The 26,827-nt window shown below is 39.3% G+C and overlaps 1 protein-coding gene across 2 annotated transcripts; it reads right to left on the bottom strand.

Annotated features, from left to right (window-relative positions):
- Positions 1 to 830: 830 nt before the first annotated feature.
- Positions 831 to 25,843, bottom strand: tmem184a (transmembrane protein 184a). Of its 2 annotated transcripts, none has more exons than XM_033645950.2 (9): positions 25,335 to 25,843; positions 24,939 to 25,160; positions 18,745 to 18,910; positions 17,737 to 17,827; positions 13,493 to 13,568; positions 8,530 to 8,621; positions 7,001 to 7,170; positions 6,725 to 6,922; positions 831 to 2,443 (listed from the first exon to the last, which is right to left on the bottom strand). In XM_033645950.2, exons 2-9 carry the CDS (start codon positions 25,158 to 25,160, stop codon positions 2,214 to 2,216), a joined length of 1,245 nt encoding a protein of 414 aa, XP_033501841.1. In that variant the 5' UTR covers positions 25,335 to 25,843; the 3' UTR covers positions 831 to 2,213. The 2 variants fall into 2 exon arrangements, with proteins under 2 accessions (XP_033501841.1, XP_033501842.1); XM_033645951.2 differs by having other exon boundaries at positions 25,407 to 25,547.
- Positions 25,844 to 26,827: the final 984 nt, after the last annotated feature.

Raw genomic sequence — 26,827 nt, 5'->3', positions numbered from 1 at the left:
GAAATGTAGATAATGGGTGAGAAAAACTTTTTCTTTCTTCCCCCGAGCAACTGCAGCTTGTTATACAGTATCGATGTCACTGTTTAAGATATCAGTGGTTATTTTACATTTTTACATGAACCACAACAATGCAAATGTATGTATGGAAATGAGGTTTCTTGTATATCTTGACTAGGTATTCAAAGGTTTAATTTAAAATTGCTTCCTCTTTGATTAAATAAGCTGCCACACAGAGGCTTTGCCAGTCCTACAAGCTACAGTATTTAACTTTAGACGTGTAGAAAGTCAGTTTTAGTCTTGTAGTATGAAGAGGTTTTGACTATAAATTCAGAAAAAATAGCTCCGTAATAGAAGAAATGGAGCTAGTATATGGCTGATAGGGTTGTGGGTTAAATACATTAGTTTAACAGCAGCAGTTTCTATGTTAAGTTTGTATTTTTATTGGATTTCCTTGTTCTAGTCTCATAGCAACATGTCGAGGCTTATGAGTGAGCCGTGTTGACAGTAAACGAGGACAGTAATAAGGCAGCATAAAGTGAGTATGTACCCATCACAACTTGTCATTATTCTGCTCATATATATTTTATATTTATTTCATTGAATTGTGTAATTTTATTAAAACAAAAACACCTAAATTATTTTTTATTTTACATTCATTTCTTTACATGTTTTCTCAATGAACTACCCTCATGTACAAATAAAGTCTGTATTTGTTTCTGCTCTGATTTAAAGTATGGTAAATTATTCCTATAAATAAGTCTGCTGTGTCTGTTTTTGTACCTTCAAATAAAGCTTTTTTTTTCCTCATTGAGAAGTGCAGAGTCACTCAGTTCAAGATACAAAAGCAAAAACAACTGTTTAATTTAGCATGAGTGCCACACAGGACTAAGACACATACTGTACGTCAACTATTCCTTACAATCTCTAAATATTACTTAGTACCCGACGGTAAATTAATGTCTGCTTTCCCAGAAAGACAGCTATAATTGGCACAAGATGATATGGAAATTAAAACAACCTATGATAAACAAAATTAGTCTCTAAATGTTTCCCATGTGACATAATCACAGATGATAACATTGCTACAGAAATAAAAGTGGGAGAAGAAACTATGAAGTCTCTCGAAGCACACAGATTTGAGTTTCTCTCTTCCCCGCACAGGATTTGGTTTGCTCTGACTACGGCTGAATTACACACATTAAATACATTAAAATCTTCCCAATTCATAATCCAAGCAGAGCTTTTTTTTTTTTACACAAAGATAACAAGTTAAACACCACAATTTACAACAATTAAACTCTGCACATATTTCATAATCCCTGGAACGTGGAATTACAACGTGAATATTGATGTGAACACGTCAAACATTAAAAGTTTCTGCCAAAAGCTTTTACAATAGTGCAGAAGCTGCAAAAAAGACTAATTGTTAGCGTCTGTTGAATGGGTGTCTGGTTGCACTGAATTAAACTCTTTAGCATGCTGGGAAAATTAATGAGAATAACACAACTCCCACTTTGTAGGAGACAGGTTTATCCAATTTGTCCATGCTACGGTAGATACAAAGGACTGCGAAGTGCTATAGTCTGCAGTTTGAAGTGCCTGCTCCAAAACAAAAGTGTCTCTGAACAAATCTTTCCATTTGTCAGGAAACCATGCAGAGAAATGCTCAGCAAATACTTCAAACAAGCAGATGCGAGAGACGGTCCATAAAGTGTCATTCCCAGCCATTGCTGGCTTCCCTGCTTCCCTCCCGGAGTCACATATTAATCATCTCCTCTTTGAAACTGACATGAATCAGAGAGAGCGCACTTCAGACGGCCAGAGAGCGAGCGCTGACATAATGAACGAAACAGAATCAGGATCAGGGACACTGCTGAACATCCTGCACCTTGATTTAAAGAAAACGCACAGCTCCAGATGTCTCTGATACAGTGAAGGTGACATGGCATTTTCCTGTGATTATTACTGCCCAGAAAGAGATGGGTCAGCTATCGTTTTTTAAAAACTGCTATGAATTTCATCCTCCTTTAGGTGATTAAATTATTTATTAAAACAGGACAGAAGTACGCAGTCCACCTTAAATACTGGGATCATGAAAATTAAACACCTGGATTCACTCCAGCTCTGTGTGATATGCCATACAGCTGTTTCCCCAGGGGGTCAGAGATAGGGGTGGCAAGGACACAAACACCTGGATCTTGCTGGGAAAATGCCTAGAATTCGTCATCAGAGGTAATCAGCATGATTTTGTCAGGTTTGTGGGAGCTCTTGTTGCCTGAGGACACTTTTCCGTTCGTGCTGGGCTGGACCACCTCCTGTGTGGACTGCTGGGTGTACTGCTGGTAGGCTGGGGAGAAGTTGTGGATCGCATCCTGCACCATGTCTCCTGGATTTATAGTCTCCTTCAGACCGCTGGAGATGCTCTGCATACGTGGGACGTCCTCTGTGGGAACAATGACGACATCGGGAGATAAACGATTACACAATCATGCACTTGACGACAGTGTTACAGCTTTGGGAGTAGTCTGACAATAACTTCCTGGAGTCTTATCTGGTTGCCTGTGAAATGTTCCCAGTCAGGAAAGAGACTAGCATAATACATCTCCTGTAAAGTTTTAAATTGTTGTTTTAACTCCAGTTTTTGATATAAGTATAAGCAAATATAACCTGCTAACTGATGAATTTAAGAGCTGCTGATTTGAAGTGTGGGTTTTGTTCAAACAGAGCAATACAAACGGTTTCTCCCATTCCAGTCTTTATGCTAAGCTAAGCTAACAAGCTGCTAGATCCAGCTATTTACCATGGAGACATAAGAATGATAGCCTGTTTATTATTTCGTATTTCCCAAAATGTGTAACTACTACTTTAAATCCCTGAACTAATGTGTACACAATTATCAATAATCATTATTTAATTTAACAATTAAGAACAATGTGTAAGATTTAGGGGGAATAAGTGAAATATAGTGGTGAGGATTTATGATTGCAACCAGTCTGCAGTGGTCTCCTCCTCTCCAAAACAAACAGACGAGGTAGTTTTAACAGGTAAAAACAATGATTGATTAAAGCGGTTTCACGTTGAAAAAATAAGTGTTCTTCTGACGTTGCTCATCGCAGAGGAGCTTCTAACTATGGTGGCTGATGTGCAAACGCAAATGGCTCCATCTAGAGTCAGTGTTTGGCTTGTCCATTCTGAGCTACTGTAGAAACATGGCAGTGCAACATGGCAGATTCAAGGGACGATGACCCTCTCCCTATGTAGATATAAGCATCTCATTCTAAGGTAACGATAGCAGGACAATTCTTAGGCCTTGTTTACACAGTTACTGACAGAAATAAAAACAGACTTTTTATTTATCCCGTGTATATACAAAAAACAAATTCCGGGTTTAAACAGGGATGGGTACTGAGTTCGGTACTTTTATTGGTACCGACGGATTCACGTAAAATCAAACAGTACCACATTTCGGTACCTGAACGCATCCTAGGGACTTAGTGTGGAGGAGAGACGTTTTTACTGCCTATCGTGAATGCAGCATTGTACGCACGAGAGCGTGATCACATCAGTGGCAGCTATCAACAAAGCAGCATGGCTGAGAGAAAGAGGTCGAAGGTGTGGCTCCATATCTCAAAGTTTGATGCAGACTACGCTCGCTGCAATATTCGTGACGCAAGGCCAGCTACGGAAATACCTTAAAACTGAGGAAGCACCTGGTCAAGCACAAGGTGTTTTTAAAGGCAGACGACTGCACAGTATTTGATAGCCTGAAAGTTAAGGCTACTTCTCCTGGCGTTAGCACACCTGCAGCTAGTGGCTCGTTGTCATCTGCAGCCAGCATCGCGGAAGAAGAAGTGGGATTAACATTTGATGATGATGACGGTGATTAAGTGGGGCATTACCTACATCGGTTCTAGGTAATTAATAAGCTTAGTGTTTAAGATGATTGTGCTTTGTTCTGGTCATTCTAACGTTAGCTTCGCATTTTAACTTGCCTTAGTTATAGTGATATCAGCTCGGTTCCTCGTATTCTCTAACTTTAACGTTACACTCCCCCACACACATTTTTCCCAGAGGGGAAAGAGGAGGAATAGGAGGTAGTAGGAGTGGGTTTATTTTGTGCAATAAAAAGAACTGCTGCATAGTCAATTATATAGGCTACCTTTTGATATTATGTTACAAACAGTGTTAGATGTTGTTTTATCCTGTTTGATATTGAGAAATAAATGTTAGTTTTGACAAAAAAAAAATTCTAAATGAAATATCCTTTGTTACCACACATACATGCAAAAAAAGTACCGAAAACAGGTACCGTTGCGTACCGGTACCAATTCCCAGGTACCGGGTATCGGTACCGTATTGGTTCAAATGTGAAAGGTACCCATCCCTAGGTTTAAATGATCAGTTGTGAAAACGATATCCCCGTTTACAGCTTTTTGCTGCAATTAGCATGCCAGGCCAGTAGGTGGCCATACGCCATATGTCAAACACCATAGGGGAACGTTCTGCGCATGCACAGTGATTTGTTTTCCTCTTGGCGCTAGTGATAAAAACAATGATAAACTACATTTTAACCTTATGTAGCATAGTTAGCTGCTATACACTTACTAATATTGGGCACAGCAGACGTCTTTGTGCGCTGATGTAGTGGTGATGTTGATGCAGCAGTGCTAAGTTCATTTGTAAGCTCATAAGTAGTCCCAAAAGTGCTGACAAAACGTAAACAACCAGGCATATATCCGCCATTGTTGTTGTGGTCCCGGGCGCCTAATGGGCATGCGCGAACTGGGTTGCAACGTCATCGTTTTCCAAAATCTGTCTATTTTACATGTCTCCATAGAAACGGATATTTTTAAAAACTTTCACTTTGGAAGCCGTTTTTGAAATGCTCCGTTTTCGTTGAGAAAAACGCCGGTTACGTGAAATGATTGGTGCAAACGCAAAGATAAATACCTGTTTTCAGAAATATACGGAACCGTATAAACAGGCCCTTATTTTCAGGTGATAATGCACTTAACACACTTATTACATTATATTCCTTTTCTGCTAATATATCCCCCTGAATCATACACAGTGGATCTTAAAGTAATGATTATTTTCATTTCATTCATTCATTCCACTGTAAAAAAAAAAAAAGCCCATTATAAGTTGCCATCTTTATATTGCTGCTTTTGTATAAACAGACTTAAAAAAAAAAATATATAATTAATATTATCATATAATTAATTATATGAAACAGAATGCAGCAAATGCTCATATTCAAGAGGCCAGAACAAATGTTTTTAATTTTTGCTGGATAAATGACTTACTGACATGTCAAATTAATTTCATCTGTCGATTAATTGCGTACTTGTCCAATAGGCACAACAAACTATCCACTGTGCGGCATGATAGCAGCATTATTTGAGAATCAGTTCAAGAAGAAACACTAAATAGACATGATGTATTTCTTTTGTCGCTGCTTTCTCACAGGCTGCAGTCTATAAATGGACTGAACACAAGTCACAGTCACCGTCTCCACTGATGGTCCCTTAGCACCCAGCTGTGAGCCAGGTTGAATGTACCCCAGAACTAAAAGGGTGTTCAAGGCAGAAAAGAGCGGGCAGACATCCACAGCTTTGTGTTTCAGGGTCACTGGCAGTACATCAGTCTGGATTGGCTCATAGAGGTGGCAAAGAGAAGGGCAAGGTGGGGTGGGTGGAAGGGGGTGGGGGGGGGGGGGGGGGGGCTTGCAGGGCAGTTAGGCACGGTCTGCTGAGTTTCTCCTTACTGCCTGACCGCTCCACAGGCCTGGAGCACGAGAACAGTAAACCAGAGGTGTGGCAATCTCTGCAATCGCACACATCAACACCTGAGGGTGTGTGTGTGTGTGTGTGTGTGTGTGTGCAGCAGCAAAGCTAGTGTTTCTGTGCGTGCCAAAAAGTTCGGTTCAGTAGGAGGAGACGGGATGGATAAAGCAATACAACTTAAAATAAAAAGAGCTGTAATAATCAGCTTTGGAGCAACATTATTATAGGCAAGATGAATAATGGATTTCTTCTCATATGGGCAGGATGAAAACCAATAATTTCATCTCATCCCTGCTTCGATTTTCAACTTGATTAAATAAAATGGTTATATCAGATTGATATAGAAACGCTTCAGTTTTCATCATCACTTCCAGTGCTTCTGCATGTTAAGCAGCTCAAGGGAACAGAGAGTTTCCTACAGCAGAAAAAAGGCAAAATGATTGATGTAGTTACGGAAGGCTTTTCCCATGGCTTCCATTTGTCTGTTCCTTGGAAGCAGCACTGACGTCAACATGCCGCTTCCTCCCTGCACTTACAGTACTGTGGCTTTTGAATTCATCTTCATCTTCCCCTACATTGTTTCACTGGCATCTGTCCTCCGAGCCATGAGTAACAGTTTGTGCCCAGAGGCCGACAAAAGGCCCTGCTGACTTACAACCTGACTGACGCACTGATTACGACAGCATATTTAAGTACAAAATTTGTGAATATGTCGACACTCAGGTTTGTGTATCAGTTAAAATCTAAGTCTAAAAATCAGTCTGACTGGACCAAATGGCTGCAAAAAGCACAGAGAAATGCAATTACAGCCTCTGCTAACACTTTCAAAGTCTGTCAGTCCTTATTCTGTGTGGGAGAAGTGCAATTAGCTGCGGAACATGGTGACATAATTTCAAGGGGAGGCCACGAGGTAATGATGTACAGACTACAGCTCTCACCTGGCACCTCACTCTTTTTCTCCTGGTAGACGGTGCATGTGAAGGCATATCTGAGGGCGATGGCAGCGAAGAACATTTCGATGCAGATGATGAAGTTCTGCCAGCCCGCTGCCACGGTGCCGGCGCCGACCTGTTGGCCATCGATGAAGAGCGCGTTGGGTATGACGCCGCAGCGCTCCAGGATGGCGAGCACCATTCCTATAAAAGCAGCAACATTTTTATTTGCAATTTATACTTTTATGTACTGATACAGAAGATGTAGATGGGTGAGCTTACCTTGCCAGAAAGATAAGAAGATGACAGATTTGATTGTGAGGAACTTTAGCACTGGCTCGTACGGTCTGAGCAGGTCACTTGTTGCAAAGAAGAAGAGAAAGAGAGCGTACAGAGCCAGGCTGACTGAGAAGTTGTAGATGATTGTGATGTATAGGTATCCTCCATTTATGCTGCACAGAAACAGAGTAGTAAAACACCCAAAATTATATATTTCATACAACCATACAACATTTTTCTATCTGTGATCATATCCCTAAGGGTTCTGACAGCCACAATTTATTCACATTTTGAATCCATTTACTACTTCGGGCTGAAAGAAAAAGGCTGGCAGCGTAAATTTGATGACACTTTGAACCATATTGCGAGAACAGCTGGAAATACAGCCTTTTTGTCGTCGCATTTGGAAGCTGTTAATAAAGCCTGTTTGTACATGGCCATCTTATTTCAGGATGCATTCGACAAAAAGGCACACTTGTCTAGGTTTCATTGTCAGACTGCATTTCTACCCTCTTTGCATTCTACAGAGCCTCTCCGAGGCCTCAGCTGTGACTACACTAATTACTCCCATGCAGTATAGAGTGCATGGTTGGCTGAAAGCGTATAAGTAAACAATCTGTGAATCATCATGGTCTTGCTACAGAGCTTAAAAAAAAGACTTCTGCCTGCTAATTTTGCTGTTGCAGTCTGTGGAGAAATAAGCAGGAAGAATTTAATCATGTCTATCTTTTAGCACCACAGTAAGAGGGTAATGATATAAAGCTGATTGGAAACGTCTGTCTCAAGCTCTTGTTGAACTCTGCGCTTCTTCTGAGTAGTTTAGAAACAAGTGTTGTCACAGCTGAATCTTCAGAAAGAGACGCTGAGCTGAGAGGCGGAGAAGAGCACCTGAAAATAAGTCGGGCAGACTTTATGAGCTGCCGATTTTAAAGCTTTTGATTACATGCTAAAGACAATTTTATTGAATGTATTACCCTCTTCATATTCTGTTGAGACCCTCATTGGATCATCTAATACGACTGGAAATACACTGAAATTAAGTTTGTCAGTCACATCCAAAGTAAAACTACGAAATGAAACAATACATCTCGCCTTATATAACTGTGCTTCACTTAGTGCAACACAAAGAAGGAATTAAGTGTCTTCATTTTGGAGCACTTACATTTGGGGAGAACTTAAAAAGAAATATAATTTCTTTACACCATATATCATACCCTTGACTTATTCTTTGTAATATCACCAATACCCAGAAGGATGAGATTATGGTTGGGGCGGTGACACAGTCGGGACAACATGCAGTAAAGTACCTGCACACTCTCACAGGAAAGTTTGAGTCCCAGCACTTTCCTGCCTGAAATGAAACCCTTTAATTCTGAACATCTTCATCGTGCCAACTGTGAGGAGGTGATATAATTATCTCTATTTGCAAAATTATTTCCATGTGCACATAAACAGCAAACAAGCCTGCTGGCAATGACACGGAATGTGTACGAAACATAAAAGAATGAAATGGAAAGAGAGGTGCTGCTCACTTAAAATCTCCGTCGTGATATTTGCCATGGGCCTGGAGGATGATGGTGATGACTGCCATGATGGGTTTGACAACGCAGAACTGGAGAGTCGCCTGGAGAACACATTACAATTCAGAGTGAGACACCCAAACAAGCAAGGACACCATGAAGGAGGAGGAGGATAAAGGACGAAGGCTGACGTCAGACTCTGTTTGTATATCTAATTACCTAGAAAAGATCTGTTACTGCTCACTGAGAACAGGCAGAGCTCGCTAATTAACAGGTTGTAAATTGTTTGTTTAATCCACTCAAAAACCTTGCAAGTGTAAAAAAGACATTCTGCTGTTTTACAAGCTGTTGTTAGTTGGAGAATTTCTTGGCCATCAAAAAGTCTGGCACATAACCTCTCATAAAACAGCAAACTGTTGTTCATTCAAATTTGTTTTTTAGTACAGGTTAAAGAAACAAGATATAACCTGTTCATTAGTGAGCTTTAGAGGTGCTGGCAGGTGGACTTAAAGCCAGGCTGGTCGTTTCCCCCGTTTCCAGTCTTTTTGTTTTTGGCCAAGGTAACGAGCTGCTGGCTGTGGGCTTACACTTAAGCCTCATTTCCACCAGGAGTCTGGTTCAGTTCAGGTCGATACACAATAGAATAATTATTTTCGCATTTTCATTGTGAAAAGTTGAGGCTGGTACCAATAGAAGTGTCCCTATTTTTCACCACCACTCTTTCATACTGATCCACTCTTGGATCAATCGATACTTGATTGGTCAAGAGACAACCATTACTCCTGCTCGGGGGTGAGTTGTGGTTGGTGAGTTTTTCATACAAAAGTAAACTCCATCTATCCATCCATTCATTTTCATCCGCTTATCCTGGGCCAGGTCACAGGGTCAGCAGATCAAGCAAAGCACCCCAGACGTCCCTCTCCCCAGCAATGCTTTCCAGCTCCTCCTCAGGAGGTGCTCCCAGGTTAGATGAGATATGTAATCCCTCCAGCGTGTACCAGTGAGACGTGCCTAGAGCACCTCCAATGGGAGGTGCCCAGGAGGTATCTGATCCTGATCAGATGCCCAAACCACCTCAACTGACCCGTTTTGACGCGCAGGAGCAGCGGCTCTACTCTGAGCTCACTCCGGATGTCCAACTCCTTACCCATTCTGTGAGGCTGAGCCCAGCAACGCCCTGGAAAAAAGTCATTTCGGCCACTTGTATCCGCTATTCTTTGGGTCACTACCCACAGCTCATGACCACAGGTGAGGGTTGGGAAGTAGATGGACCAATAAATCGGAAGCTTCACCTTCCGGCTCAGCTCCCTCTTCACCACGACAGTTCATGTGTGAGGGGTGAAAAGTAAACTTAAACTACAAAATAAAAGGATGTTTTCCTGCTTTTTCATCTTTATGAGTTAACAGTTAGCAGCTCTAGACTGACCAAAATATAATCTAATTCACCCTGCTGTTCAAAGGCTACAGCCGGCAGCTAGCAGCAGCATTTAAGGTGGAATGTTTTCATGCACGTTACTCAATGCATGAGTTGAGGACATGAATCTGTCAAAACATGTTAAATTTCAATGACAACTTCGACCATGCTATTTGTTTTTACTGGCTCTCTTGGATGACATATGCTTTTAGTAATGATTGGATCTTCATGCACTTAAAAAATGAATCTATATTTCATGTTAACTGAGAATATTCTTTTAAATGTGGCAGCGTGTTGTTCCAGTGTGCTCGGGCAGCACTACACCTCCTCTCTTGCACCACAAGGGCTCAATGCACAAACCCGCCATTTTTAAATATCCCATTGAGAGAGACTCTCACTGCAGCGTGTTTTGTTTGTTTTTTGTTCTGAAAATGTAGGCATGCAATCCTGATCAAGATGCAGATGTTCCTTTGCATCACTGGTGAACAGGAAAAACAGTGAGAGCTGGACAGAGCAGTGACTCCAACAACACCGCCAACATTTAGGAGTACTGTCTGCGGTGGAAACGCTAAACAGATCCAGGAAGTAGGTACATGTGTGTATGATTTCCATACAGTTCTAAAGGTACTATACAGACAGTTTTTGTTGAAAACGCAGCTTCAGTGGACAGACATGAGAGTGGTATCGACACTCTCATTAAACTCCCAGCAAGGAGGCAAATACCTTAATTAAAAAGGTCATAAAATAAATAGAATGCATCCTCTGTTAAGTTTGTCTCTCCAACAGCTGTAGAGAGTAAACCATCTGAAACGGATATCTTCATGCTGATGTGAATAGGGACTAGCCGGAGGATGCAGAGGGATGTAGACCTGCATGCAATATAAGACCGGAGGACAGATGTCCTCTGTGTTGTGTATTGAACCCTGAACCAACCAATTTGACAGAGGCTGCTCCAAACTACCATCACCGCTGTGGCACTTGAAAGCAACAGACCAGGAGTGTTCGACTTGATTATCCAGAGGGAGGCTTTTTAGAATGGCCCGACTCAAGGGTGGGCTTGACAAAATGACATCAATAATCATTTATATTACTGATGTGCTTTGAGAATATTCAGAGTGACAAGCTGGCAGCAGAGCAGGCATAAGGGAAGCAAAGACTGTCAGGACTAAAAGCTTCAAAGCAAATAATTTTGCATGATACTTCCTGACATGCTTGATATTCAAAACACAATGCACATTCATAATGCTAGCAGATTAAAAGTCACCTGCGGTTTCTGCCTCAAATTAATTTAGTTATTAACTGCATCCATGCATGCAGACTCTATACAGACTTAACTGCTAAGCTACATGAGTGTTGGCGCACACTGCTGGATACAATGTTAGATAAGAGGATATGTTACATACTTGTTAGCGGCTTGATAACAGCTTTATTGCAAACTGGTCAATCAAAGAGTTATGCACATTTAGGATAATGTGCACATCTGTTATTTTCACCACATTTGACTTCTCCCATTTTCTGTAAGCAACTTGCCGGCGTTTTCCATCACAATACTAAATAACGTCTGGTGGAGAATTCACAGCTTGAAATGACCCGAAGCATTTTCTTTCTGTTATAATTTTTTACCACTTCAGAGCTCCCTGCAACAGCTCACGGGTGGCAACTATCGACAGGAGTGATTTCTAAATTTCTCCAGAGTCCTGTTAAACAGCAACACCCGTCTCCTCTGCGTATTACAACACAGATGCTCAAAAATAATCCTCCTAAATTGATAACAGTTTAATTAACAAATCTATGTGTCGGACCACAAGGCCGTTGTTTTTTTATTGTATTTTATTATGTTGCCTCACACTCCTCTCCCAGCCTCTGCGCTCTGTGCTGTCCACTCTTGAATCTTTAATTTCTGCAGGGAAACCCTCAGAGGCCTTTCTGATAAAACCTCTGCCCGACATCAATAAATCATTTCCATTTTTTTGTATCAGCTGCTTGTGTATTCTTGCTGCTGTTCTTTCCTTTAAGGAGACTGCAGACAACAAAAGTATCACAAAAACACCCCGCTAAATGATAACATTTGGGGGAGTGAAAGAAAGCAGAAAAGGCAAATGTATTCAGGGTGTTCACTGGTGCAAAGCCACGTGTAACATGAACAAGGACACGACGCACACCCATCAGATGGCAGTCTATTTTGTTCTGCGCTCTTCCCAATGACCCTCAAAAGCGCAACAGCTGCCTCCTGCCATCCGTAGGATTTCACTTTTGCCCTTTTTCAGAAGAGTAAGACCTTAAAGTGTCCCACGATATGATAAAGGACTTAAAACTGAAATGTCAAAAAACAGTTTGGGATGCAAGAGCAGCTTATCCTCTAATCTTATCTCTAAGAACCACAATTACTCTAGGCTGCTTTTCCATATCAGTGATTCATTTGTTAACCCCTCCTCTAATCACACATTGAAGCTTCCCCAAAATGCGCAAAGAATTTCAATGCTTTTACCCACCACCCCACCCGAAAATGGATCAAGGCCTTTCAGATCTTGTGCTCTGTCAGGGTCCTATGTGCTAGTTGTACTACTTGACTTTGATGAGCTGTTGCAGACGCGTCTCCTTGAAGTTTTCTCTCAAAGACTAACACGATGGTGTTTTCTCCAAGTGACAACGCTATGTGATCAATATGATTGAGGGCTTTGGTAATCCCGCTAGTATAAATTAGTATGTCCGACGGCACATGAATCCTGTTAGTCGCTCGCTTTGTGGGAATTGACCTGCAAAGTTTTTAATAATTTCACAGGTGCTCAATACATTGATTTCTAAAATTTACTGTTCAATGAATGTTAATGAGGTTAACCCAGTTTAAGAGCAGAATAATTCAGTGCTAAGTCCTAGCTTTAGGCCAAAACTTTCACAGCACTGACACCCGGGACTCCAGCAACACAGATGGGTGTTCTACACAATGCTGACATGTACAAAGCTCTTTTAGCAATCAAGTGTGTTGGTCTTTAATTGTTCTCTCACAAGGAAATATCCTTTAACTGTGTTTCCTCTCAGATGTGCCATCAGAGAAAACTTGCACTGTTTTCCTTTTAGAACATTTCACGTAGGATTCCTGTGAGGGCACATCGAGTGTTTATCACTTGTTGTTCCATTCATTAAAAAAAAAATGTTCATTTCACCATGTATTTTGTTTTGAAGACGTAAATCTCAGTTCCAATTTTCATCAGCGTTAGGCAGGGAGCTCGTGCAGCATCCTGAGACACTGGGAGGGAGCGCTGCGCTGACAGCTCATATCATCTCTCCGTGTTTATTATCAAGCTGCTTTCACCTGGCCTCAATTGCTTTTGTTTCCCTTTTTTTCTTAAACCAGTGGATGTTATCCTCTGAAAAGCACACAGCCAATTATAACAGCTGTCATTTTTAAGCAGCCTGGAGATGTGGGCAGAATGGTAATTTACAGCCCAGCATCTTTTTTTCTCCAAGACAATTTGATGTATTCTTATACTGGGTGAATTTATTTCAGTGGTCAAAAGGGAGCATCTCCAGAGCGCAGATAAGGGGATGATTGAAGCTCACCTGTTTGCAGAATCTCAAAAAGCCGATGGAGTAGCTCATTCCAACGAGGCAGCAGGTGCCGTACAGACAACTTGACCTATGGAGACAACAGGAAATGATGATATGAAGTCATGTCAACACTGAGACATCAGACATTTAGCATCACATAACAGAAGCAAGTTTAAATATGTATTGAGTGGCATGTATAATAGAAACATGTGCGATGTAATTCAACAGCCACACAATAAACCAACAGTCTCATTGACATTAGAGCAAATAATAGTTCGTTGATTATTAATTTAGCTAATCAAAGGATTTTCAAACATGCCAAACATTTGCTTCTACAATGTCAGTGAGGACTTGCCGCTTGTTCTCTGTTGTATGCAACTAGGTTTTTGTCTATTAGTCAGACAAAATGAGACATTTTAAGACATCACATTGTCTCCCAAAGGGCAATCTTTTTTTTTTTTTTTTTTTTTTTTTTTTTTAGACATTTTAGAGACAGAACAACAAAGCAATCAATCAAGAAAATAATCAGAAGATGAATCTTTCCTGAAAATTATCATTGGGTGCAGTCCTAGTCAACATTATGGCCTGAAGTCTCTGTGAAACGCAAGTTAGGGCGTCTTTTGCGTCTCCACTGTAGTGTATTTCCCAGTAAAACAGAATATTTGAGTGATGCACATTTACAAGAGCGATCTAGGCTTAAAGTTTAGCACGATATGGAGCCACAAAAACCTCCTTCCCCATTAGAACAGGAGAGGACAAGGGAGAGATGGATTATTTAGACTTCAGCCACACTGTTTTGGAAATGAAAACAAAGGTATGCGACTGTTGTGGCTAGGTAGTCTCTCAAAGTCTCATTTGATTAGATTAGCTTGAGGAAACACCCCTGATGAGTCATCAAACATTTTAAAAACATTGTACCTGGTTTTACAAAAAGAGAAAACACAGAGATTTTTTTGACATATTTTTGGGATTTAACAAATAAATGATCAACTAACACGAAGGCACAGAATTAAAAAAGGGAAAAATGTATTCTTCATTTCATGGAGACTTCAAGTTGGTTGTAAGTTGACTCAGTCCTATGGCACATTTTCAGGGTGGTGCTGTATTTGACCGCAGTGTACTGAAAGATGTTGCTAATATTTTGACCACATGCATATGTAGGGGGGGCAAAGATATGAAAAACAACAAAATCAAATTCAGAGGGTTGAAATAGCCAGAAATAGGCACTGACAATTGACAAAAAGTGTTACAGACTGAGACTATAGTGTTTATGCAAAGCTGCCTACATGACAAAATCCCAATTGGAGGTTATTTAGAGCAACACAAAAGTCAACCATGTCAACTGAAAGACAAGCTGCTTACACCATATTGTGTGTGGTTATTGGAAATTCCAATTGCACATACAATAAACCTGTTTTTGATTCATTTGTAATTGGGGAAACTTGTTCCCAGTCTATAGAACAATACATGTAACTTGTACAGTAGTTCAAGGAGTTGTGTGAGACAGTGGATTTAAAGACTGCCTGGTCTTATGGTGTCTTAGGCAGATTAACTAAATGGTTTTGGCTAAAACAACAGCATCAACAACAAACCAGACTGGTCTGACAATACTGCTGAACTGGACAAACGAGGCTACATTATTCTTTTCCCTTAAGGAGCTCTGGTTTCAGCATTTGTAATTATATTTTTGTAATTATTCTTTGTTCAATGTATCAATACTCTAAGTCAGCAGTGTTGTGTTTGGGAGGCAGCTGAGGCAGGGGGGAGGCAGATACAATAAATAAACTGGTAAGAAAGACGGGCTCCACTGTATGACCGAGCCTGGAGGCCACAGAGAGGAAGATTAGGTCGAAACTCCCCCTAAACAACAGCTCACAGTCGGGGTGCTCTGTAGCTGCATCACACTAACCGCATGCTCCCAGCCATCAGACTGTACAAAGACTATCAAACATGTCATTACTTGCCTAATGTCTACATTTCTAATTGTTTCCATTTGCTTAATTTGTTTGTTTTTTTCTTCTTTACTGATTACTGATGCCCAAACACTCAGATGCATCGTCAACACTTGCAAATGAGAGCATAGTTATTCAGTCAAATTGAATTTGAGAAAGAAATTGGGATTGCCTGCAGTGAAGTGGAAGTAGTCCAAATATTTGTTGTTCCCTGTGTTGATTCATAGTTGTGTACAGCAGAGGTGTATTGTTTAGGAAGTTTACACCAAATCTAGTTTATTAATGGGAACATGACATATTAAACTGAATTTAACATCGGTGTACAATAATAATTAGAATAGGAGCAGGCCTAATGTGCTATTAAAATGTCGTATGTAGGCATGTAGACTGTGCACATGGTCATGGCAAATATACAGGAAGTATGTAATCTATTTCATCTACTGGTGATTCAAACACACTCAGCTTGAACTTTAAAACTTTATTATCCACAATACTGGATGTCTATGGAAATCCTAAAGGACTTGCAACAGCAAGGCATTGCAGTGAATTTTTATAAAACAAGATGTAGAATTTATGCCTCGTCTCCAGTGGCTGGTGTTGAGCAATGCTGCCATTTGTCAGGGCTCAACATTAGTGTCTCCACTGTCTTAAGAACCTGGCAAAGAGCTGCTGCCCTGTGGCTGAGTCAGCCATAAAACACAGGCTGTCTAAGGCTGGTCAGAAGCTCTGAGATAAAGGATAAGTGTCACAGATTAACAAGGCACTTGTTTATTGCTCCTGCTCTTCCACTGTGTTGTTCAGACTAAATACTTATTCAAGGGCAGCAAGATGCACCTTGCACCATTTGCAATTGTACACACAAAGACAAAACCATACCTTAGTTTACTCTAGTCCAGCTGAGGATAAAGTGATATTCTGTCAACTTAACATTTCAAATAAAGGCTATCTTTACGCGATCTGTGACTTACAATGAATAAAAACCTCTTCCGGCCCCCTTCCTGGGACCACACCCATCCTCAAACTCTGCCTTTGTTGCGATCTCAGCTACACACCTATAAAGTTTCTTGAGCACGGGGGGTAAAATGGGGGGCCAATGACCCCTTCTCCACTTTCTGCCAGAGTCCTGCACAGGTCTGAGTAGTCAGACCTGCTCCCAATCAAGAACTGTAACATGCAATACTGCACCTGCCTAGCAACCTGCACATATGATCAGTTAGTTCCGCAACACAACCTGAATTGCAGACACAAAAACTGTGGCCTGACCTAAAACTGCAAATCCAATAATAACCGTGCACCGTTTAAATTTTTTTTTTTTTTAATATATTTATAACCCACCACCATCAATCCCACCCAATGTTCTTTTATCACCCAGAACCAAACCCGAAAGTAAAAAAGACAAAATATCATCTCTCTTGCGGTCACCCGCCAGGTATCTGACCTAATGCAGCATTCATCTTCCTACCCTCCTGCTTCTGGAGCACTTGTTTGTACCAAACCCATTTCTTAACGCAGCCTTCATTGTGATTTAAATAGCACACCACTAAAGTTTCAAGGCTGCATCTTGCACAGTTGTGATGCTTTTGAGGGTTGTGATACTAGAGACAGCATTACACCAGTGCCAGCAGCCTTGCGCTGACTACCTCATAGTCACTTCTTTTATTCAGGTTTTTTGGCACCCCAGTATTTAGCTGATCTTCTCTGCCCTTACTCCAAGTCCCGACCTCTTGGATCCTCAGAGCAATGTCTTTTAACTGTCCCGCAATCGGGGCTGGTGGGTGAGGGGAGACTGTGCCTTGCGGTAGCTGCTCCAAAGCATCGGAAAGTGTTTCGCTCTCAATCAACCCCCGAGACAAATCTTAAAAAGTACATGTTTTCAATGGCCTTTGGTTGTTTGGAGTGGTTTGAATATTTTAGTATTTTATAATCTTTTTTTTTTTTTACATATGCAATTGTTCTTACCAGTGTTATTCTGTTTTATATGTGTGTACATTTTATATTGCTTTATATTTGTGTGTCATTCTTTTATTCTGAAAAGCACTTTGGTCAACTGTGGTTGTTTTTAATGTGCTTTATAAATGAACTTTATTTGATGTGATATTGAAGACAAATTCTGTCCGCAGACATATGGACAAAATGGCTTCTGTGGTAGTTCTGGCTACAACTGGTGTCTCCACAACCACATTGTGGCATGATGACACACACGTTTAAGGGGCTGGTAAAAATCTTCAAACCAGGATAACCACACCAAACCAGTATGTACATGTACATCACAACTGAATGGAGAATTGGAATGAGAGCACTCACTGTATGGGCTTCCCTCGGATCTCTGACATGATTGCGCTCTCTCCTCCCAGATACTCAAAGGACAGGCTCAGGAAATTGTAAATGACAAATGCTGTAACAGACAGAGGGAGAGTTACGTCTTTGAACTCTGTGACATACATGGCATGATTTCAACTGCACAATTATTACTCACCACCTTCAAGTATAACTTTATATGAAAAGGTCAAATCATTTTAGAGAAGACTTCCACATGATAAAAAAAAATAATTAGTCCTACATTTTGGAACAATAAATGTTTCAGTCCTTACATTAAGAAGCTTCCAAGGGTTCTGTGTCTTGAAAATCCCTTCCTAATCCTTTGTTGCTATTTAAGGAGGGATTAAATGAAGCTAATGCAGATGGTGTCCAGTCAAGAGAAGGTTCATTATGTTTTAGCTGTGGCCGCTGGTGGTATTCCAGTTTCCCTGCTTTCTGATGCGCCGCACTATCAATCAGCCACAAAATTGGCCTGCAAACTGGAAACTAATCTCCTGAATAATGTATTTCTTACTTTTCCCTTTTCTCAAATTACTTGTAATCCATTTTGCATATGATTCACCTTTGCCATTGGCGAAGTGCTTTGGTCTTAAAACAATGCACAATTACGGTTGCAGCGTGGCAAAGACAATAAACTAAAATCTGCAGCACGGGTTAATATTAAAAATCACTGCAGAATTACAAATACATTTTGAAAAAAATAAAAGTTTTAAAAAAAGAAAAACTAGATTTTTTTCTCTTTCCATTTGCAAACACAAGTGCACACATTGGGATGCTCCTAAAATTACTCCTCCTAGAAACGTAACACCTATTATAAATAATGAGGTTTACCTACATGAGAACAATGTCTGAGGTGTAAAACTAGTTTGGTCAGTTCCTTGTCTTTGCTTTCCTTTCAGCCATGGAAGATATGGGTGCAGGGAAACAACCCAGACTGTCCAGAGAGAACGTTATCAGGCAGATAATGGAAGGGGGAGTGCTTGTGGTGCTTACCTTCGTAGCAGTCTCGAACAGAATCAAAGTAGACGTAGTACTGGTCGTTGCTGATAAAGAGCAGGCTGAGCCATGAATCAAAGGCATAAACTGGCACGATAAACAGGATGCGGATGATGTAGCGCTGCTCATTGGGGACAGTGTAGGATCGAAGATGTGTATAGATCTACAATAAAAAAATATAAACAAAGCATAAGAAAAACAGAATAGAGTTATGAATTAAACAACTGGGAAGCTTAATTTCTGCTCATGATGTATGAGATGATAAAATAGGAAATGATATACTGCAGCCAACAATGTTTTCCTGCACTGACTCTGAAGCAATATAATCCATGTGCGTGTGATCCACGTGACATGTCAACCGCCAGAGAGCCAACAGAAAACAACCAAATATGCTCTTTACCTGGATGATACTATTTATAGATTGATTTTATCTTGCACTCACTACACTGACTTCTGTCTGTGTAAAGATCTGTCACTATGAAACACGGCAGCAGCGCTGACTGGAATAAAAAGGGATCACCCACCTCTCATTGTCACGACCTTATAAAACATTCCAGCTTTCAAATGACTGGCCACACCTTACATTGTGCAGCTTTAGCTCGGCTCAGACACAGAAGCAGAGAATGTGATATGTAAATAGACTTTTTTTCACTAAGCTGATAAAAGGTCTTAACCTTTACTTTTAAAAACACACAGACACACACGCATGCACACACACACACGCCCCATATGGCAGCCATAAAGCTAATGTGGTGCAGCTGACAGCACTTATTGGAACACACACAGCATATGACAGTCCGATCATCCGTCTTTCCAGTGACCTTTGTGCGGGAGACATATTTGCTTTTTAATCAGGGGTTTGCCAAGAAAAAAACTGGCTGCGTTGTGAACGTAATTGTTTACGTGCTTGCTTATGTACTCATTACTGGAGGATTCGACTATAGGGTATACCAGAGAACTCAGACCTTATAGAACTAGCATATTTGCATGATATAAGCAATAAACATTTCGACACAGTGGCACCATTGCAAATGGTATGAAAGGCTTCTAAGTCAAGCAGGTTGTGGCAATGGCGAGTATGTATGTTACTCTGCCCCTACCGTTCATGTGTGTATTCCATCTCGCGTAAGCATAGTGTTTATTCTTCAGGACATGCACAATGAGCGCTCCAAACTGATGCAAGATATGTGAGGCATTCATCTTGCACATGCAAGTGCGTAGTTAAAAGCAGGCATATGTCTGGGCTTAGTTAAATATACAAGGCTTAGCTTTTTGACACGGCAAAACAAACAAGTGACACATGAGCTACATCCTAATGATTTAAATGATTTCACATTTTTTTGCAACCCCACTGAAATGTACATCTTGCCACTGTAGTGAGGCTGAGGTTAAGTGTTGGCTCATATGGCAAGCCCTTTTAACATTTAATCAGTGGGGTTGACTGGTAGTGATTTAGTTTTCACTATTGGACACGTCAAAATGTCATTTTGCAATGTTGAAATATTCATTTAAGATATGTGCAGAACAACTTTGACATGTTAAATATATTTTCACATGCAGAATGAAATTTCAACTAGTCAAAACTGATTTCCTTTATCTTTAATTCAATTCTAGACATCAATAATTTCTTTTACACTAGTAAATATGACAATTACCAGTATCTACAATTGAACTTCAACATGTTGAAAAGAGTTGTGACTAGTGTAATGTCATTTCTTATGTCAGCTATCAAAAACTTCATTTCCGCATATGTCCAACATATCAAACTATTACAGATATGTGGGTGTCATAACGTGAAAGCCACTGATCAACTTTTACATCCCACTTGAAATGAAATGTCGGACAAACTGCCATATTAATTTCAGATAGGTACGTACGTCATTAAAGATATGTACAATGAGATTTTGACTAGTGGAAATTCCTTCTTTGATATCTAAAATTTAATTCTGACTAGTTACAAAAGCAATCATAGATATCTCAAATATAGTTGTTACTGCTATAAATGCAGTTTTTACTAGTTACACTTGTATTTTAGATATCTGAAATTACATTTTCAATATTCCTAAGCAAACGTTATCAATAATTTAATTTTGACTTGTCAGAATTTAATTTTAAATATCTAGAATTCCATTTAGAATATCTGTAATGTAAAAACGATTGTAGATAAAACGAACATTGACGCTAGTGAGAACTGAATTGTTGGAATCAACAATTGTCATCTTGACTATTAAGAATTTAGTTGTAGATATCCTTAATTACAACTGCAACTAGTCAAAATTACATTATGGATATGTCACCTTTGAAATACAAAACATCAAAATTGAATTACAGATATCTGTAACAGAGTTTGTGGTTAATATCAACTAGTTATAATCAAGTTACAGATATCTACAACAAAAAAATAATTGTTGACCAGTAAGAAATGAATTGAAGATGTCACTAATTAGAGAAGCTACTAGTCAAAATAACATTAAGGACATGTTGTCTTAGAATTCTGACTCGCCAAAGAGCAACTGTTGATATCTGCAACAGCTATTACCATCCTGATTAAATGTTAAGAGGCCTTGTCGTATTGCCACAGGCTTATCCATTCTGATCTCAAGCAAACACATCACTTTGTGATCTGTATGCCAGCAGAGGGAGATGTGTTTTTGAGAGTGTAATTAAAGCACAGCCAAACTGCTCCTCTAAGGGCTCTCAGGTAATGCTGGCAGGTGATTGCAGGTGAGCTAATCTCACCAATGTTAATAAATCAAAAACAAAGCTGTTGTAACATAAAGCTGTGGGGAAACTGCCATAACCTGGCAACACCTCTGATCCAACAAACAATAAGGAATAGAAATACATCAATAGCTTATAACCCTGCAAATTTAATTTATCCTACAATAAATGAATTCTTATCTGACAAATACTCATAGGATCTCTTCAACTAAACAAGTTGCATATTTAAATAGGAAAATCTGCTAAATTGTTTCTTCAATATTATTGTCCTTCTGCAGATGACTGCAGTCATGCAGAAAGAGCTCTTAAATTGTAGCAATTATTACAGACCAAAGCATATTAGGGAATATTAATATAGTGCCACAGACATAGCGATCGTTCTCTAGTCATGACTGATGACTCATTGGTCATAAAGAGACCATTTAAAAAAATGACTAACCAACTAAAATTTTCTCAGTTGACCAAGATGCTTATTATAACCCATTAGTCAACTAATTGAGAACAAGGGGGCAATCCAAGTAATCAGACTGCTCACTAATAAGGGACAGAAAACAAACAACATCACGACCACATCCATGCGTGACCTCATCAGACAGTCGACTCACTTCTAAAACAATTAGTCAGTCTCTTGAAAGCAAGTTATTCTTCAAACAAAAAAGCCCAACACTCTCTGGATCCAGTTCCTTAAATGTGACAGTTTTCCCCTTTACTTTGTCTTATGTGATTAGAAACTGAATATCTTTAGGTTTTGGACTATGGCTGCAACTAACTACTACTTTCATTATCGATTAATCTGCCTATTATTTTCTAGATTCATTGATTTTTTAGACTATAAAATGTCAAAAAAAAAGTGAAAAATGCTTATCACAATGCCCCTGAGCCCAAAGTATGTCTTCAAATTGCTTGTTTTGTCCAAGCAACAGTACAAAACCCAAAGACTCCTCATTCAGCATCATTAATGACAAAGAAAAGCAGGAAATTCTCACATTTAAGAAGCTGGAACCAACAAATGTTTGCTTGTTAACAATGACTGAAACAATACATCAATCAATAAAAGAGTAGGTGATTATTTTCTTTCGACTGACTAATCAATTAATCAATATTTGCAGCTCTATTTTTGACTGAAGAAATATGAAGCCATCCGCTTGGGTTTTGTTTGTAATGGGCATTTTTATTTATTTTATTGATATTGATTAATTAAGAAAATAATCATCAGATGAATCTGTAAGGAAATTTATCCTTGGTAGCAACCTTAAGCTCAGCTAGCCAATCCTAACGACTTTCTCCACGTAGCATTAGTCATAACTCCTTGAAAACAACAACAAGAAGCCATAATAATATTTTATTGCACTGGTGTATTAAAAATGACTAGAACAGTTAATTACAAAAATAATTGACTAATTGTTGCAGCTCTACAGTCGTTTCACTTCCTGAATAATTTCTTGACATAGTTTTGTACTTTTTTTTTTAATTTAAAATGCACTATCGGTGGGTCTGATTTTTTTTTTTTCATTCTAAAAACCTCCATTTGTAGAAGCAAGCTAAACAACATCCAGAGTCTCACTCTGCTCAACGCATTCAGCTTGATTAAATGCCCATTAGAGGCTGCACATTAAAGCCTGATTACTGTGAGGGTGGGCAGGGGTGTGATGCATTTGGCCATCGTAACATGTGAAGTGAAGCAGACTGTTGACTGATGTCCTCCATTTGCCTGAAAAGCCAGAGAAGCCTGTGTCCTCCCTGACTCCATAACGCTGACCTGACAGTAATTCATAGCTGTAAACTGAAAAATGCTTCAAGCCCGAGTAAATCTCAGATGTATTTCTGCAATTTCTGCCCTGAAAGTAGAGTTCGAGGTATCACAAGTTTTAAAACATATATATTCTACAACAGAAGTGCCTGCATCATGTTCTGCTCATGCTCCTCCCATTTAGTTACAGTATATACATCCATACAGCACGATAAATGTAGTCTGTTGCTCTTAATCCCGAGTACTTCATGTTGCAATGGGACCAATAAGACCACCAACAAAAGTGAGTCCACCGATTACCAGTCCAAAAAGCATTGGCAACTTTACAGCAAAGAGGATCTAAGGTCATTGTCTTTCTGTGTTTAGTATTCAGCATGTGAGTTTAGGAGTCTATAGCAATCCTCTGGAGCCAAGTCAGATGAAACACTACCAGCATTGCAACACTAGTCCTGCAGACCATTTTATTCTCCCTGTGTGACAGAAGGGATGCCTGTTGCAATACCTGCTCCATCTCCCTGCAGAGCACTTACTATTTATTTGCTCAATTAAAATGTCTTGTGGCAAGTGTTTGGCCAAACAAGTACTATATTAAAAAAAGATAGAAACCAATTTGGTGGATATTGAGTCACAAATCCCTAAACGAGGACTGTTTTCATACTCACAGGATACAACGTGATGATGTTCTGTGAGGGTTTGTATATAGCTTTATATGGTACCTGAAAAAATAACAACTTTTTAATTAATTACACAATAAAAAGACACAATTATGACTAAGGCTGGGCTAGAGATCTTTAAAATAATACTGCAATATTTTTAGGCTATATCAGGATACACGACATATATCTCAATTTTTAAATCTCCACTAAACTACTGTAGACTCCTAAAATACAAAATTATTAAGTGAACTACAGTTACAATAAATTAAAGTAGCAGCTGTCATGCCAGTTATACAATCATCAGCTAAATCTGGGAACTATTACAGCTGCACAACATTAAAACCACTGCGAACAAGAAAACACCCTGATCCTTTATAACGCTGTAAATGCTATTTCAATATCATTTGATTTCCCTGCTGATAATACACTGCACCCTACTGCATTCTCTCTGAATGATAAAACCATAATGATAAGCTATCATCTGCGCACAGTGGGTAACTCACCCACACAAGAGGAAACACTCATTTACAGCAGCACTGAAATGGTTTCTGGGTAAAGGTGGCCTGTGTTGAGCCATTTATTCATCCATTCCCCCCCACAGAGCTTGCTGTGCATTGATTGTCCTTTAATAAACTAAAGGAATTTCGTCCATTTGAATCTAATAGTCACAGTCAACTATAGAGTAAGCAAAACATTCCCACAATGCAGCGAGGCAGTGCGAGCACAAAGTAGAAAGGATAATACCTGCCTGGAATACTTTGACTAGATAAGACAAAGTGCCGGTGTGAGTATGAAAATAAGCGGTGTGAAGCTGAGGCACTGAATTCACGACACTGTGCAATATAATAATCCTTTATGGATGTAAGCATTTTCTTTCTGTCCTCTGGCAAGGGAGATACAACGTGTCACTCTGCAACCATCTCAGATTACACATTTACATCACTGAGAGCACAACGCTTTGAGGCTGCTATTACTCACTAGTGTTATGTGGAGCAGTGATTTAAGTACCTTCAGGTGTATTTCACGGGTATTTAGAAATCTCGTCCAGGATGACACAAACTCACCTGGTGGCATGTCATGAGCAAGGCGGACCAGACAAATATCCCTGAGAGGCCCTGAGCAGCCAGTGTGTTTAGAAACAGCTGGTCTTCTATGATTGTGCCATTGCTTGTCTCAATGATGGTCATGTTGGAGATGTCTGACTTGTCTGGGAGAATCGGTGCATCCAGGTGTACAATGGAGTTATTTTCGGTTGATAAATCCATGTCTTGCAATGAAATGTTCATCTGAAACAGACACACAAAGTCTGGGTGAGGCTTACAGTCACCTATAATGTGAGAACACGTCCCCTGTGGGATTGACTGAATGGTGCCCAATAATGTGAACACAACAAAACCTAGATTTTATTATCATACTACAAATAAGAAAAATATATATAAAAAAATAATTTAAACACATACCACTGTAGATGGAAGTGATAGACTGTCCCTTTAAAATTGTCTTGATATTCTCCGTCTTTATACACAGCTCACCTTGTAGGGACGGTGGAAGCAACTTTATCCCGTTTAGATGACGCTGTCCACACAAAGCCAGCGTTATAGGATCAACATGCAGAATAAAATGGCCTCTCAGAACAGCCAGCAGACCTCATTCACTGCCATTTCCAAACGGCCCCCCGTCGATGCGACAATCAACGACGGGTTCAACAGAGCGGACTTCCTTGTTTGAAGCAATAACCTGACTGACAGAGGTCTAAGTCCACACAGGCGACGAAACTTTAAACTTTAAACTAAACCTTTTACAGAAACTTACTGCGGCAGCCTGGAGCGTTTATTCTGTGAAAATCACTGGAAACTCAAACTTTCTGTTCAAACGACGAGGATTTGAATTTATCCTTGAGCTACGAGTCAGAGGAGCAGCAGAGATAAACAGGTTAGGCACAGGTGAACGGGTCACGTGTCCGCAGCTCTCTGTGTGTCGTCATCACGTTTCCTGTATCATGGAGAGATTACGTTAGATCCAAAGTACAGCCTAACCCTGAAATCTATGGCTGAAATAATGCACACCCTGGCTCAATATTATTGTTTCCATCCCACTTAAAAATAAAAGTAATATAATCAACCACAAACTAAAACTATATCAGTATATTACAGTAAAATAAAATACAGTGAAATAGAATAAAATAAAATTCAATTCAGTAAAAAAAATTAAAATAAAATAAAAATAAAAAAATACAATAAAATATAAGTAATTGCAATTCAATATAATCAACCGCAAACTAAAGCTATAATAGTATATTACAGTAAAATAAAATAAAATTAAACTAAAATAAAATTAAATTAAAATCAAATCAAAAAAATTAAATTAAATACAATAAAATCTAAGTAACTGCAATCCAATAATCAACCACAAATTAAATCTTTAATAGTATATTGCAGTAAGATAAAATAATAAAATGAAATAATAAAATAATGCATACACTACTTAATATTACAGGAGCAGATCTGACACAAAACCTACATTACAAAGGTACTTTTGTAAACTTGTGTAAATCAGTTACAGTTACTGAGAAAAATTATGAAATTAAATAACAGTTACTAATCAAAATGGTGGTAATAACAATGGACTCTGCTTAAAAACAGCTTAGTCTGATCAGGCAGGTTTAAGCTTCTCTTCCCTCAGCAGTAGGGTTACATACAAATATATTCTATTCACTAAAACGTTAATATGTAGAACATAACATTCATGCTGTTGCTTTGCATCTTTTCACTGTGCAGAAATGCCTTCTTTTGGCATAGACTTATTTTCAGACATTTCTCAGCTTTATAGCCCAGTTATGAATGTTAGAAAACTAATCAAATGTATCAAGTCTCTTTACTCTTAGTTATCAAAAAGTTATTCATTACATTTTTAAGAGGCTAATGAATAACTTGTAACCTATTACATTTCAAAA

The sequence above is a fragment of the Epinephelus lanceolatus genome, chromosome 18 (assembly GCF_041903045.1).
Source record: "Epinephelus lanceolatus isolate andai-2023 chromosome 18, ASM4190304v1, whole genome shotgun sequence".
NCBI classification, from domain to species: Eukaryota; Metazoa; Chordata; class Actinopteri; order Perciformes; family Serranidae; genus Epinephelus; species Epinephelus lanceolatus.
The sequence above is the reverse complement of the archived record's forward strand: the minus strand, read 5'-3'. Positions and strand labels throughout refer to the sequence as shown.

What these genes read in the sequence shown, in the direction of transcription:
- tmem184a (XM_033645950.2), bottom strand. Translation starts at nt 25,160, where the DNA reads ATGAACATTTCATTGCAAGACATGGATTTATCAACCGAAAATAACTCC. An exon ending in TGTTCGAGACTGCTACGAAG is followed by an intron (nt 17,828 to 18,744) that starts GTAAGCACCACA and finishes TGTCTGTTACAG; the next exon opens with CATTTGTCATTTACAATTTC. An exon ending in TTTTGAGATTCTGCAAACAG is followed by an intron (nt 8,622 to 13,492) that starts GTGAGCTTCAAT and finishes TGTGTTCTCCAG; the next exon opens with GCGACTCTCCAGTTCTGCGT.